This window comes from Saccostrea cucullata, unplaced genomic scaffold, assembly GCF_032062105.1.
Source record: "Saccostrea cucullata isolate Sc308-1 unplaced genomic scaffold, CSIRO_AGI_Scuc_v1 ctg136, whole genome shotgun sequence".
Lineage (NCBI taxonomy): Eukaryota > Metazoa > Mollusca > Bivalvia > Ostreida > Ostreidae > Saccostrea > Saccostrea cuccullata.
In genome coordinates, this window is record NW_026930969.1 from 150,311 (window position 1) to 165,995 (window position 15,685).

Here is a 15,685-nt window from a genome sequence, read left to right on the forward strand (position 1 = left end):
TTAATAAAATTACCTCTATCCAAATGTTCTAGTTCTTTCCAGAAACAGTTTCACATGTGATCACATATATACATACTATTCCAGATTATAACCCAGTGATTATTTTTCATTAGCAAGTGAAATTATTTTTAGTGTAATAAAATCATAACTTATTTATGTACATATAATTATCTTGTTAATATATTGCATTTATAGTAGGGAAAACGAATATTGATGAACTCGACTATCGAAAATTTAACGACCAAAAAAAAATTTCTTTATCGGTTAAAAAAATGTGTTTCATCAAAGTAATATTGAATTCAAGGCAATAAACTTATATTTGCCCACTTTTTATTTACAGAAAATATTTTCATATGTGAAAATTACAGGGAGGTATTTCTTTAAAGGAAATTTTCAAATCGATAATTTATAAAATACATTTTCAAAATACATGTAAATTGGGGTCAGTTTGAGAGTAATTAAACCGTGTTTTCTTTAATTTAGATTTATTTCATGCAATCATTGATCGTTTACACAAAATCTCATAATTAAAATTTATCCCAAGCTATCTATCTCTTTGTTTTTATAAGAGACACACTTTAATTGTTTACCTGTCAAAGGTCATTGACGGACACGTAGAAAATGGCTTCAATTATGGGGTACATGTACTACCGTTATGTAAAGAGAGGACAAATCAAGCTTTTGATATCCTGCATTTAGATAAAATGTGCAGCTAATATATCAATTTTGAAATTAGATACATTGGATACATGTTGATGTACATTTTTTATTGTACTACGTACTCCGTACGTGTTTACAATTCAGGAATTCGTTGTATAATGGTGATAGCGTAGGTTAAATATTGTAAACTAGTCTGTAAAAGACAAACAGTGAAGATGATATGAAAAAATAATTAAAATTAAACGAATATTCGACTATCGTTCGAATAAAGCATCCGACTATTCGACTAAGCTGCCCGAGTAAAATTGACATCCCTAATTTTAGACCTTAATTCTTATAAACAAACATAAAATGTGAATGTAAATAAATAAAAAGAAGAATTAGAACTACACTGATTCTGTATTGCTCATATAGATCTATAACTTGATATTTCACTCAATATATTGCTCATTGTTGGTGTTAATTTTTATATTTTTGTTATTGTATTTTTTTTTCATTGAATGAATATAAAATTAATACCAATTTATTTCAAGGACTTTAAATTAATCTTAATTCTAATTTTTAAGTTTTCTTTCTTGTGTAGTATGTCAATTATTTCATTAATGAAAGTTAAATCCAGTATAATTTCTAGACTGATCCAGTCCCATATATACATCAAAGGCATGGAAATATTTTTAAACAAGATGTGTTTGTGAAACACTATGCGCCCGGCGACAACATAGTTCAAAAAAACTATTTTTAGTAGATTTGTCACAGTCAAGGTCACAAGGTCGTTGACCTGGGTGTCATTTGAAAAAAAAACCTTATTAGTAGAGTATGCATACCATATATGAAGTCTCTATCTCTCATGGTTCAAAAGTTATGGCAAAAGTTCTAAGAAGCTATTTTTAGCATATAGGTCACAGTCAAGGTCACATGGTCATGACCTTGTTGTCATTATACCCCCTGCTTGAAAAGTGGGAGGGTATATAGTAATCGGTATTTCCGTCCGTCTGTCTGTTTTGAAAGAGCTTCATTTGTGGAGTACGCATACCAAATATGAAGTCTATCTTTCTTGGTTCAATAGTTATGGGGAAAGTTCTAAAAATCTATTTTTAGCATACATGTCACAGTCAAAGTCACAAGGTCATTGACCTTGGTGTCATTTGATTGATTAATGTTTTACGCCAAATCAGCAATATTTCAGCCATATATTGTGTCATTTGAAAGAGCTTCATTGGTGGAGTATGCATACCAAATATGAAGTATATCTTTCATGATTCAAAAGTTATGGCGAAGGTTAACGTGACAACAGACAAACATATAAATAGACAAACAGTGAAGCAGACAAACAAATGGGACAAAAACAATGTACGCCTCAGATTTATCGACCTGGGCGCATAAAAAAGAATCCTGAGTATGTTAATTCGTAACTCATACATTTTTCTCCAGTAAGAGTTACCTCCCACATACAAATTTTATTTGAAACTAGAGGTACTGTGAGCGATGAGCTCACTAAATGATACCCCCCGCCTCCCATATGGTTATAACTGGTGAAAAAGTCCATGTTTTCCTGTGGCCGGGAAACCCAAAATATGTGTCGGATCAAAAAGTAAAATAGGAGGTGCACAATGGCAATATGTAATAAAGATTCTGTGAAAGTTGCATCAAATTTCATTCAGTGGTATGAGAGGAGTTGCGGATAAGAGATGGCTACCCCAAAGGAATTAACGATTACTATATACCCTCCCGCTTTTCAAGCGGGGGGAATAATAATTTGGTATCATATACACTGTAATAACATTTCATTTTTCAATAAAAGTTACAGGAAGTTTAGTTGCACATAAAACCACTAGAGTTTATAAATTTTTCTAGAATTTATCTGTCCTAACTTCTACTTGCATGTGGGGCCAATACAGGAGATGCAAAAACACGCACCCTCCCCCCAAACACATTTGCACGCCTCTTTTATGAAATAATGAAGCCCCCTAACCACCAAAAAAAAAAGGAAAAAGGAAAAAACATAACACAGCTACATTCTTGTCTCTACGTTTGTAATGTTCCTTTTAATTGGTAAATAAACCACACTTCCCATATTCTGCATTTACAACTGAATTTATTTTACACATTTGATTCACATCTTTCTCGAGCCGTTTCATGCATGGCTTCGTATGAAGTTTCACGCACTTCTGCACAAGGTTCGTGTGACGTGTCATGAACACCAGCATTGTGTTCTGGCGGTTCATGAACTCCCACGCACGGTTCCTGTGACAAAAGTGTACTTCTCGTGTGTCTAGAACTGATTTCCGCCGTTTTGTATCTGTAACATTTAAAACAGTTTACAAACAAGAGTACTCGTCGACAATTTGGAGTAAATATAAAGTAAATAAAAGGATTGATAGTAAAATTCAGATGAAGTAGGATAAACGCTATTCGATATATCACGATATATGGTATCGATATTTCGATTTCCCGGGCTAATTTGATCGTATCGTGTATATTTATCGGTAACGTTGTCACGAGATACGACAAGACCACGGTTGAAACGATTTTGGACATTTTCTTGCGTGTAGCTTCTCTGTCATTTGTAATGGATTCCTTAAGAGCTCGCAGCTTTAGGAAATGGCAAACTAAAATGATGATAATCGGCACAAAGGTCACGATTATCGTGATAACAAAATTCACCATTTTTCCCAGCGATGGATTTTTGCTTAATTTAACAGAATAGATGTAGAAGGACGCAGGAATGGTACATAAAATCCATATGGAAAGAGATACACGAAAAACTGTTCTGTTTGTTTGTCTTGCCAAACTTGACAGAGGGTGGGCAATCATGAAGTACTGCTGTATGGACAGGAATGTCACGTGGGATGCTGACGAAAGAGCACTCGTTATGACCAAAATACTTAGTATAATAGCAACTACGTCACTTTCAGTTCCAGAAGGAATGAAAAACCAAGATGCACTAGAAATGTATTGAAAACCAAGTACAGCAAATCGGCCAATGCCAAAGCCGCAAATCCGAAGAAAATCGGTCTGTGGAGACGTCTGATGCGGAAAATAATTCCGAGCACTCCAGAATTGGCCAGTATTCCAACTAAGGACACACAAGTAGCAATAACTATAATGGGGGAACAAAAAAGAGCTTTGGAGCATACATTTTCTTCCTCCTTGTAAACTGAGGAATTATTTGACATGGTTAGGGTTTCTTGTATTCTACTGAAATAATTCATCCTATTATCTGTTAATGTTGTCATCAACTGATTAATTTTTGGAAACAGGTTGTCCACTTTTGCCGGAGGATATAATGGGATTGATAGTACACGTCATATTTCATTTGTCTCACCTGCTCGCTAATGTTACAGATTGAATCAATGATGAAATAAACGATATTAATTTGCCTAAGCGGTAAATGTTGAAGCTAGAACAATCATTTATTTGTTTTGTTTTCTGGATGCCCCACTGTTGGTAAACCCCTGGTTATCATCTCAATTAGAGAAGTCTGTACTGTAATGAATAAAAATCCCGTGAGTTGATGATGATGATGATAAAACAGTCAGAAATCCAGGGGGAAATCACCAAAAGAATATCAGTGCATGTTTTTTGGAAGGAGTGATGACTATATTGTTTTGTCATGCTTATTTTTTTTCTTTAGCTATATAGCTTATCTGTATTTATACAATTTTCATTTATTTTTTTTTTGCATACATTTCAAACTACTAGTACTTGACAATTAATCATGCATGCATCCAGAGAGGGGTCGAGGGGGTGGGTGGGTCCGGACCACCCTGGAATATGCAGAATTATTCAATTAAAACAACTAAAAGTGACCGTTGAAACCAGCACCAGTCCGCCCCCAAAGAAGACATGTACCCATTGATAAAATGGTATATGAAAAATCGTACGAAATTATGCTCAAGAAGTGAGCATCCCCCTTTTCTCACAAATTAGGTTTTTCAGAAGGATTTTTGTTGCTTGTCACGAAATTTGAAGTTGGATTTTATTAAACTAGGGTGGACCAGTTTGGTCACTTTTTTAATAATGTATTTTTAACAAATATTTTGGGAATGCAAAAATGGAAATACACACTGATGCAATAAAAGCAGAGAGAGAGAGAGAGAGAGAGAGAGGGAGGGGGAGAGGAGAGAGAGATAAAACAGAGAAGTCAATTGTTTATTGATACAGGCACGTAGCAACAAGGGGGGGGGGGCTGCCCCCCCCCAACTTTTTTTTCCCAACATTACCATTATTGAAAATGTCCATTGGAAGGTTGGTTGCCCCCCCCCCCCACTTCATACCACAGTACAGTGATATCAAGAAAATGTAGTAATATATGCTCAAAAAATTGGATGTGAAAGGAAGTTGGCCTTGAAAAAAGTTGGCCACTACACCCCCCCCCCCCCCCCACACACACACACACACAATAGATTTTCGAGTTTGGGCAGTTACCTTTTTCTTTTTTTCTTTTTTTTAGCTTGTTAGCTTTTACAGGTAAGTAAAAAAAAATTTCTCTGGTTGCCCCCCCCCCCAACTTTCAAAAACGATGTTACGTGCCTGTGATAACTTTGTATCTACAAAACAAATCGGTCAAAACAAATTTATCGGAGTCTGTTTTAATATTAGAAACAAATTAAGATTGCTAAAGTTTAATATTTTGTATTAACAACACATGTCTGTATAATATGTGTTTTAGTACCAATTGAAATTGAAATGAATTGATAACCTTGTTCACAAAGAAAGAACAAAGTATTTCCCTAAAGGACAGGAGGTCTACACAAACTTATTTAAACTTCTTGACTGTCCGTACCCAAATAAAACTATTTAATGGGAGGGAATTTACACTATCTGATCTTTTTGTAGCGTGAAGCGGTCACCCATTCAAGGGTTAAACAGGCTCGCCGTTGCTTAACTTGTCTGAAATAGAGGGAGAATCTACCGCATCACTAGAAAGGCTAGCTCACTAGCGAGGCAGTATAAGTTCCCTATATACTGTCTAGTCCATTTTGGACAATTTGTTCCCCATATAAATTAGCTACTACTATTATTCTTCCTCCCGGAGGGGGTGGGGTTAAATTAATTTTTAAAGTAATTTTTAACATATAAATTCAATAAAAGTAAAAAAACAAACTTTGGAAAGTATGCATGTGATTGTGCGTAATATATGTACATGCATTTTAATACCTCACCTTTGTATGAAATTAAGAATAACCAGGCAAGCTAAAAATTCATGATATGATCGGGCTCGAGAATCAGGAAATCTATTTAACCTTTGACCTTAGTGGCGTTATCGTTGATAACCAACCAACGTGCCAAAGATGTCAAAAAGTGGCGAAAGCGGTCCAAAGAAAGGAACTGAACCAAAGAGTAATAATACGGTTGGAATAGAAAGCCAAAATGTAAACGGAAGAGTGCCGATGAAGGCGGAAACGCCCACTATACCGAAACGCCGGTGAGTGCAATTCCTTGCTTACGAAACCTAGGCCTTTTCATATCCGGCCGCAAAACTAAGGGACTATCTTATATGGCACGCCAAATTCACAAAAATGAGCTAAACATAGTTTCACAGTCGATAAACTGGGTTCATCGGTTGTAAACTATAGTTTACGGACTGTAAACTATTGTTAACAACGTTAATCTATATTTTACATCTGTAAACCATAGTTAACGCGATAATCTATGTTTCACAACCGTAAACTATACTTAACACCGAAAACAATCATTTGCGATCGCAAAACATAGATTATCTGATAAATATAGTTTCACGATTTGTAAACTATAGTTTACAAACCGTTAACTATAGTTAATGATCTGATAAATATAGTTTCACAATTTGTGAAACTATGATTAACAACTCTTAACTATAGTTTACGATTGTAAACCATAGTTTACAAACGTGAATCTATGTTTATCAACAAAATCTATTGTTAACGCTTTATTCAGACAGATAAACTTAGATTAGCATTCGTAAACTATAGTTAACGACCATTAAATATAGTTTTACAGATGAAAACTATACTTAACGAATCGTTAACTATAGTTTACGGTTTGTAAACTATAGTTTACAGTCGATAAACCTAGTTTATCAATTGTGAAACTAGGTTTAGCTCATTTTTGTGAATTTGGCATGCCATAGTCTTATTTAGTGACATGCATTAACTATGCTGTCATTGAAATGCTGCCTAAAGGTTTCACAGGAGATACATACATTTGTAAACTGTCATGCTTAATTAGTCATAGAAGTTCAATGTTAAGTTGTAAGCACCAATAAAAAAAATCCCACGATTAACCAGGTACGCAGATCTTTAGAGTTTTAATAGCAGGCACAAGGGTTCAAAAATGGTAAGCTTCCTATGTGAGTATGTTGCAACTTGAAGAGAGAGAAATGTGACAGTCCAGAGTCCAGACCATGATTCAAATCTTGCAGGCTCCCTGAATCTACAGTCAAGTGCTCAACGAACTGAACTATCTGGCCATGGGTGTTCAAACTCATCTGAATGCAACATTATCTAATTTTTCAAAGGTTGTTGCACCCCAAGATACTAGTCCATAATATATGATGTTTTCCAGCCTGACCAGTCTATTACCTGGTAACTTCCAGGAGAAGAGAAAATGTGCTCCACCAACCAAGCAATCTGGCCACCAGCAATTAAACCTGTCTGACCACCATATTATCATTGGATCTTGAACAAAAGGCCCATGTTATTAGCTCACCTGAGCTGAAAACTCAATTGAACTTTTCTGATCACCTATTTTCCGTCTTCCATCAATCTGTCTTTCCATCCATCCGTCTTTAAACCTTTCACATTTTCAACTTCTTCTCAAGAACCACTGGACCTATTGTAAACAAATTTGATACATAGCATGCTTTAGTGAAGGGGACTTAAAATTGTTAAATCATGGGTTAAGCCCTCTTCCAAGGGGAGATAGTCAAGAAATGACAAAATTAGGGTTGGAAAAAAATCCTCTTCTTTGGAACTGCTGGACCAGAAAAGCTGAAACTTATGTGGAAGCATCTTAGGGTAGTGTAAATTCTAAATTGTTCAAATCATGACCCCCAGGGGTAGGGAGGGGCCACAATAGGGACAAGGGGGGAATATTTTGAAGAACAACATTGTCAAAGTTACTCAGGTGAGAATTGTGGCCCATCGACCTCATGTATATTTTAATTGTAGTCCAGTTGGTTGGAATATCACTGCCTTTTGAACTTAATATGTTTGTGAAGTTCATTACCATATTTTTTATAATAGGCAGGAACTGTTAAAGTGGAATGGTTGGGGTTACAGTGATTCCAAGTTTATTCTGAACAAGGATGGACAAGTGGAATTTTCAGGAGACAGGTAAAAAAAACAAACAGTTTTCAGTTATAAATTTTGCAAAGCAGACTTAAATGGTTTCAATACAGTGAAACTCATTTTGTTCATATATGCCAGTTATTTATTTATTTTGTGGCTGATCTGCAGGTATCGTTTGAGTGGGCAGGTGATGCCACTTCTCCGAGAATGGATGATGGCAACTGTAGGCATTAGTCTAGATCACAAGACCCCAGCTCAGGTAAAACACAATTAACAGTGACTATAGTAATTTAGTATCAAGTTAACTTAAAAAAAAATTTTAAGGCACATGATGTTAATGTTCTCTCTGAACTATCATTGACCATACATTCTTGTATTCATACTCATGAATGTCTTTGCTAGCCAAGTGTCTGATTCTTTTACCCTCATTTCCATTAATAGTTGAGATGAGGGGAAACAAATCAGACACTTGGCAGGCAAAGATGAATCATGAAAATATGTTTTAATGACTTACTAATAGTCTGTGATCTTATTTTATGTTCTTATAGCCTCCCCTGACAGCCAAAGATATAAATGCACCAATAAGAAATGAAGAATTTATCTCAGACCTTAGAAGGACCAGTATTCCTTTTACAGATGATTGCCAGGACAGACTTTTCCGTGCTCATGGTAAACATTGTCATTGTAAAAAAAAAATACATCACACAATTGTTGTACATGTACTTTAATAAGAGTGGCGATTTCAATAGAGGATTCAAAATGTCAATTTATACTTAAATAATGGATCTATATTTTTGATGAATAGTTTCTGTATTAGAATTCCTGTGATATGAGTTAACTTTGACTTGTTCATTGTAGGACACACATTACATGAAATTTTTGTCCTGAGAGAAGGAATGTTTGACAGAATACCTGACCTAGTAGTCTGGCCTCGTGAGTTATATGTTGCCTTCATATAATTTGATATTTTATGTTGCTAATTAAAAAAAAAAAATTGTGGCAAGTCTAATGTTATTAATCAGAAAAGTAACAATAAATTGAATGCAATGAAAGGCTATTTATGACTGCATGTATAGTAGCAGGAAAGTTTGTTAATACTGATTGTAAATTGAATTTTCATTAAAATGTTTTTTTGTTTTCCCAGAGTGTCATGATGATGTTGTAAAGATCACAGCCTTATGTTGTAAACACAATGTAGTCATTATTCCCTTTGGAGGTAAGAAACACAAGAAGATGAATTATTTTTTTCTCTTCTGAATTCATATGAGTTTTAAAACATTTAAAAAATCTTTGATCATTTGACTCACTTAAATTACACCCCCTCCTTTTAAAAATCATGTCAATAATCTATTTTATGTCAAGATATGCAACCTTAGGTATTTATTGACTAGCTGTTTTATTTTTATTTACAGGAGGTACAAGTGTGTCGGGTGCTTTGGAGTGTCCGGCGGAAGAAAGAAGAATGATTGTCTCCCTTGACACATCACAAATGGTAACCATAGCTTAGCACTGCAATGTCATTTAGTCATGTTCAGCCAAATGGCAGATATAATAAACAGTATTTGAATGTAAAATTAAGTGGTGTTGTTTTATGTTTTTATAGAACAAGATTCTGTGGATTGATGAGAAGAACCTGACAGCCCACTGTGAGGCCGGGATAATTGGTCAGGATCTAGAGAGAAGGGTAAGCCTGGATGAAAATCTTTATAAAAGTCTAATATTCAGCATGAAAGACAGCTACAACTCCACAGTGAAAAAATGTTTTATGATAATATATAAAAATCATTCCACTCAGCTTTTAATTGTCATAGTGCAAAAAGTTAAGTTGATCAAACTAAGAATTTAATAGGATGTCTTCACAAATGTCATGATGTTATTCCAATAGTAATTCATTTTCAGTTGGCCCAGAAAGGTTTCTGTACTGGACATGAACCAGACTCTATGGAGTTCAGCTCTCTTGGAGGCTGGGTGGCCACCAGGGCATCAGGGATGAAGAAAAACATTTATGGCAATATTGAAGATCTGGTAACTTTTAATGGAAACTTCTAATGGAAAAAATTTAAAATTCCTTTAAAGCTTTGATATAGAAAGAGACACAGTAATGTATGCAGATAGAAGCATAAGGATAAAATTTTGTTAATTTGTGATCTGAAATGGTTTCGAGGGAATTTAATTTCCTTGTTTCCAGCTTAATCAAATGCAATAAATAAAACCATTCAAGTATATAAATTTCATTTGGACTTTGATTTCATTGATGATTATTTACAATTAGATAAATAAAATGTTATCCCAAAAGAATGTTTCTTTTTATACAAAGAATGTATACACTGTTTCTCCACAAGTCTGGGTACTAGTAAGGGTATAAGTGATCACATGGATGTTAGAGGAATACTGTATACAGGGAAATTTTCGCCCCGGTTTATTTTCGCCCCTTTCGCCCTACCCTCATTTGGGCGAATTTAAAACGGGGCGAAATGAAATAATATGGTATAATTTCTTTAATAAAACTCTGATTGGGCAAATTTAAAACGGGGCAAAATTGTTTGCAAGTGTGAAAGGGCGAAAATTAAATGGGGCGAAAATACCCCTGTATACAGTACTCTGTGTTAGACCTAATATGTTTAATGTATCATATCAGTATTGATGTTGTGTTTTATTACAGGTGGTCCACATTAAGTTTGTGACCCCGCGGGGGGTGATGGAGAAGAGTTGTCAGGTCCCCCGCATGTCATCAGGCCTAGACATCCACCACTTTATCATGGGCTCAGAGGGTAAGTAACTCTTATTGTACAGTAAATCTGAAAAACTAGATACAGTAGAACATTACTGATCAGGGGATTTTCATCTTGTATAAGTCATAGAATCTGAATCTGTACAACCACTCATAGCCAACAAATGTTAGTTTAGGTGTGGCGAGTCGGTTAGGTTTCAATAGGTGTATGCATATTTCTGCATCTCTATACAGCTATAAAAAATTTACCATTTTACCTGATAAAGTATATCCTGCTGTTTTGGAAATAATTTATTACATTAATGAAGTTCAATGGAGAAGCTTTGATTGTAATTTTAATTTAAACAATATTTTATTATGAATGAACATGATTGGATCGGACAGCAGGCACTGCTTATATGTCCTCTCCATATTTTGATTGTAATTTAGTAAAAGTAGAGTTCCTATAAGAATCTCTGTCTCTCATTTAGGAACACTAGGTGTGGTAACCGAGGTTACCTTGAAGATCCGTCCTCTTCCTCCATGTAGAAAGTATGGCTCCATAGTGTTCCCTGATTTTGTTAATGGCGTCAACTGTCTTAGGGAGATAGCCAGGCAAAGGTGTGCCCCAGCCTCAATACGACTGATGGACAACCAACAATTCCAATTCGGTTAGAGAATTTTTCAGAAGAATACAGTCAAACCTCAATATCTCAAGCTCAATGATGCAGAGAAAAGCTATTTAAAAAATCCAAGGATTCAAGCTAACGAAGTTGATCAACGTTTGTTCTTTTGTATATTTTAGGTCATGCTTTGAAACCTGAGTCGAAATCCTTGTTAAATAGTTTTGTTGAAGGCATTAAAAAGTTTTACATCACCAAACTAAAAGGTTTTGATACCTCTAAGATGGCTGTAGCTACTCTTTTGTTTGAGGGAACTAAACAGGTTTGTACTTCAAAAATATATACAAGGTATTTGAAAACTCAGTATACTAATAATCTTGCAATGGAACAGATACATGTACACTGTATTTAAAAACAAAACTTTTATTTGCAGTACATTTTGCATTTAAATTAATTTTTTTTTTAAATTCAGTTTTGTCTATCTTATTTTAACAGGAAGTAGCAGCACAAGAAAAGAGGGTTTATGAAATTGCAGCTCAGTTTGGGTATGTGAAAATATACAAGTAACAATCTTACAGCCTTAATTTCTGTTTTTTAAAGGAGCTTTAAATTCATATATATTTTGATAAAAATAGCATTCTGTCTTGATCGAATTATCTTGGTTTCTCAGTTTAGAGGAATTCTAATATTCATTTTCTGTGGAAAAAAGCTAGGATCCCGTCTTGTATTATTTATTGAAATAGTGTTTGTATATAACATAAACATTACCATTTTCAGGGGTTTGCCAGCAGGTGCAGACAATGGAGAGAGAGGATATATGTTAACTTTTGTTATTGCATATTTAAGGGTAAGAGTCTTTTTCAGAATTCTTTATATTACCTTTTTTCCTGCTCTGTTGTTTGTCTTAAAACTATAATTTTCATATAGTTACATTTAATGGTTATGATGGAAGAAGTCTTGATTTTAAGTCGTCTTCTCCATTGAGTATAAATGTTGTCCATCTCTTACTATCAGGATTTGGGCTTTGAGTACTACATAGTAGCAGAATCATTTGAAACTTCTGTTCCTTGGGATAGGTATGTACCAGTGTTTAATGGAAAAACTTACTCTGTTTATCTAATTGTTATAAACTTTTATCCATAAAAACACTCTTTTTATCCTGGAGTAATGCTTATGATGTCAACCTTGCCATGACTGTATCTTTATTACACCCCTTTAGTTTTTAAACTCACTGAGATTTCTTAAGGTTTTGTTGAATTGTCTTTCTTTCAGGTGTTTAGACTTGTGCCAAAATGTCAAAGACAGGTTACACAGAGAATGTAAAGAGAAAGGCATTCAGTTCCCTCCATACATCACCTGCAGGTTAATGAGACTGGGATTTTTTTTTATTTTCATTGTGAAATAAAGTCTTACAGAAGCGCATGTTATAACAAAGCAGGAACAAGAAATATTTCATCTGTTGACTTGAATTTGCTAAACATAGTTTTGTTACAATGTTGTGCTTATATTTGGTAATATGATTTGTCAATATTTAAATTTGATGAATAATGTCAGAATTTTTTTTTTGATTTTTAGGGTAACCCAGACCTATGATGCAGGTGCCTGTGTGTATTTCTACTTTGGTTTTAATTATCGAGGAATTCAGAACCCAGTCCATGTGTACGAGGAAATAGAGGTAAGAAACTAGTGAAATGTTTTCATCCCATCCATTGTACATTGATGTGCACTTTGTTTTACGTTTTGATTACTGGTATTGTTACTGATATTATGTCCATAATTTCCTAGGGGTCAGCCAGAGATGAAATCTTGGCAAATGGAGGAAGTATATCCCATCACCACGGTGGTAGGTTTCTTCTTTAATTTGATTTCCCACTGAAATATTTGTATATCCCCTTTTTCCTAATGAATTACTGTAAAACCTGGTTATACAGAACTCCAATATAAAAAATATTAGATGGTTAAATGGATATTTTTTCTAATATCTCCTTGGCTACTTTTCACTTTCTTCATTATAGGGATACCAGTACAAATAGTTTTAGTTATAAAGAAGTAAAATTTTATGTTCAAGTGATTTCCTTATACTCAAGTTTTATTCTATCCTCTGGATTTCCTGATTTTACAAGTAACTTTGAAAGAAAACAACAGACAAACAATTATTTTGAATTTTCTGACATTTATGGTGTGTTGCATTCTTTCAGTTGGTAAGCTGAGGAAGAAATGGTTAAAGAAAACGGTAGGAGAAGTGGGCCTCGGATCAATGCGGGCCATCAAGAGTTATATAGACCCCAATAACATATTCGGAAATGACAACCTTATGATTGGGGAATCAAAGTTATAAAACGTTGGAAAATGTCAAATGTTTTTCAAATACATGTAAGGTTGATTATACTTTTATTGAAAAAAGTGAGATAAAAGATTCCAACACTCTTGAATTATTGTTTTATCATTTGGGTAAAAAATTGCAATTATTATGGTATTTTAATTTATCATTGAATGTAAGATGAATAAAATGTTTCATGTGACAAAGCAATACTGGTTAGAGGAATGAGTTCATAGCAAGATCTTTTGTGAATAAACTCTTTCTGGCTAGTGCAGTATGTGATGATTCGTATACATGCACTCTAAAATCTGTCATGCAAGGTTATGTTAAAATTCGTTTGAAATTACTGGTTCTCTGAACAAGATCATACAATTTTTTTTTTAAATAATTTAATTGACATTAAACTTCTGCTAATGTTTGAATACACAGATTTTTCATGTGATTTCATATTTTCATGAGTTCCAAGAATTTGTTATATATTGCTCTACTTTTGTCTTTCTTTTTACAGTATATTGCTCTCACTTTATCTTTTCTTTTTTATGGTATATAAATTCTGCCATCTCTTAATTATTCTAAGTTGGCAGATTTCTTGCTTATTAGGTATTTACTTTTCATGTTTACTTTTATAACTTATTTTATTAATTATCTATATAATATTGAACCTAATTAGTTTTTTATATCATCCTCCATACTCTGCTTTGAATATGTTTCTTTGTGCATGATTCTTGTTATTTTGTTTTTTAACAAATGAACAAATATTGAAAGAAGTTAAGTTTGTATATTTCAATCCACAGGGTACGGCTTTTGTTCGACTCCATTAGAATTCATAATAATCAATTTCACCAAACAATTGATTTCAGTTCAATCTCGGTGTCAATGAACAGATTTGAATAACAACTCTTGTTTTTTCTGTGCTATGTTTGTTAGAAAGTTGTATGAATGATTTCTTTCTGTCCAATTTTATTTTATAAAATGTCAGTGGTTATGCATGATGTTGAGGAGCTGTTTGTTTGTGTACATCAGTCAATCATGTTCAATTTAAGCATTATTTATTTGTTGATTTCTTTTTATGACATTTGATCATTATGTTATAATAAATGTAAGTCAGAGATTCCAAGAAACCAAATATAGTATAGTAAAGTTTACAACAAATAAACAGAATGTTTATTCAAGCTATAGTTTTTTATTCAAGCTAAAACAATGTTCTTTAATTGTGACTTTAGAGAAGGTTTTTTAATCAAAAGTCAAATTTATTGTTTGACTGTCATTCTCACAATTCCCCTTACATTGCATAAAAAACTGACATATTTAATTTACAAATGGAAGGAGGAAGAAGAAACATTTATTTTATTAATTTTTTTGTTGTTATTTTTTTGATGCATGGCCTTTGGGGGAAATATTTTTTAAAAAAAGAAAAGGAAAAGGTTTGGTAATTATGGAATGCCATATACGACAGCCAACTTTTAGCCAACTATATTTTACACACAATATCAAAAAATTTTATATTTATATTGATATTTATATTGTTTTCAAAAAAAAAAAATATGATTCACATCATACAGGGAAGCATTTTTTTACAAGAGGATGTAAAACAATGTAAAACATTATGTTTTAATTTATGTAATATTCAATATAAATTTCTTTCAAACTGTGTTTATTTTTATTTTCTTAAAACTTTGCATATAGCATAAAAAAAAGATGTACATGTTTGTGATAAAGATGTTTTGAAAATAATCCGTCATATTTTCCATTTTTGATGAAAATTGAAACAAAAAAGAGAATCTCTGTGTCAAAAATTGACAAATTTTGTAAATTAAATGTGACCTCTGTATATCATAAAATGAAAAGGGTTAAGAAGATAAGTAACAGTGATCAATCTCAGAAAATCCATAAACAATATAAATAGGGCATAAAGACAAACCTTAGATATTCCAAAGGTGGGATCAGATGTCTAGGAGGTGTAAGCATCCCCAAATTTAATCAAATATGGTGGCAGTTAGCAGTGAGCCCTAACCTTATGCAGTTGGCTCAAGTATATGGCAACATTCTTCTTTTTGAAAATTCATATAAATATCAATATAAAAAAAATTTACAAATATAT

The 15,685-nt window shown here is 33.5% G+C and overlaps 1 protein-coding gene and 1 pseudogene across 1 annotated transcript; one reads left to right on the forward strand and one right to left on the reverse strand.

Moving 5' to 3' along the window:
- Positions 1-2,760: 2,760 nt before the first annotated feature.
- On the reverse strand, positions 2,761-3,856 carry LOC134230776 (melanocortin receptor 4-like; annotated as a pseudogene).
- A 2,048-nt stretch (positions 3,857-5,904) lies between these two features.
- LOC134230767 (alkyldihydroxyacetonephosphate synthase, peroxisomal-like) lies at positions 5,905-13,960 on the forward strand. The gene is made up of 19 exons (XM_062712612.1): positions 5,905-6,088; positions 7,887-7,976; positions 8,100-8,190; positions 8,480-8,600; positions 8,790-8,864; positions 9,076-9,147; positions 9,344-9,423; positions 9,535-9,615; positions 9,831-9,956; positions 10,594-10,702; positions 11,133-11,312; positions 11,447-11,586; positions 11,760-11,809; positions 12,042-12,111; positions 12,279-12,340; positions 12,537-12,626; positions 12,840-12,939; positions 13,050-13,107; positions 13,463-13,960. Exons 1-19 carry the CDS (start codon positions 5,955-5,957, stop codon positions 13,600-13,602), a joined length of 1,869 nt encoding a protein of 622 aa, XP_062568596.1. The 5' UTR covers positions 5,905-5,954; the 3' UTR covers positions 13,603-13,960.
- Positions 13,961-15,685: the final 1,725 nt, after the last annotated feature.

Bases quoted from the DNA above. Each gene is read 5' to 3' on its own strand.
- LOC134230767 (XM_062712612.1), top strand. From the start codon at position 5,955: ATGTCAAAAAGTGGCGAAAGCGGTCCAAAGAAAGGAACTGAACCAAAG. The intron at 8,865-9,075 runs GTGAGTTATATG...TTGTTTTCCCAG, and splicing joins TGACCTAGTAGTCTGGCCTC to AGTGTCATGATGATGTTGTA. The intron at 9,616-9,830 runs GTAAGCCTGGAT...ATTCATTTTCAG, and splicing joins GTCAGGATCTAGAGAGAAGG to TTGGCCCAGAAAGGTTTCTG.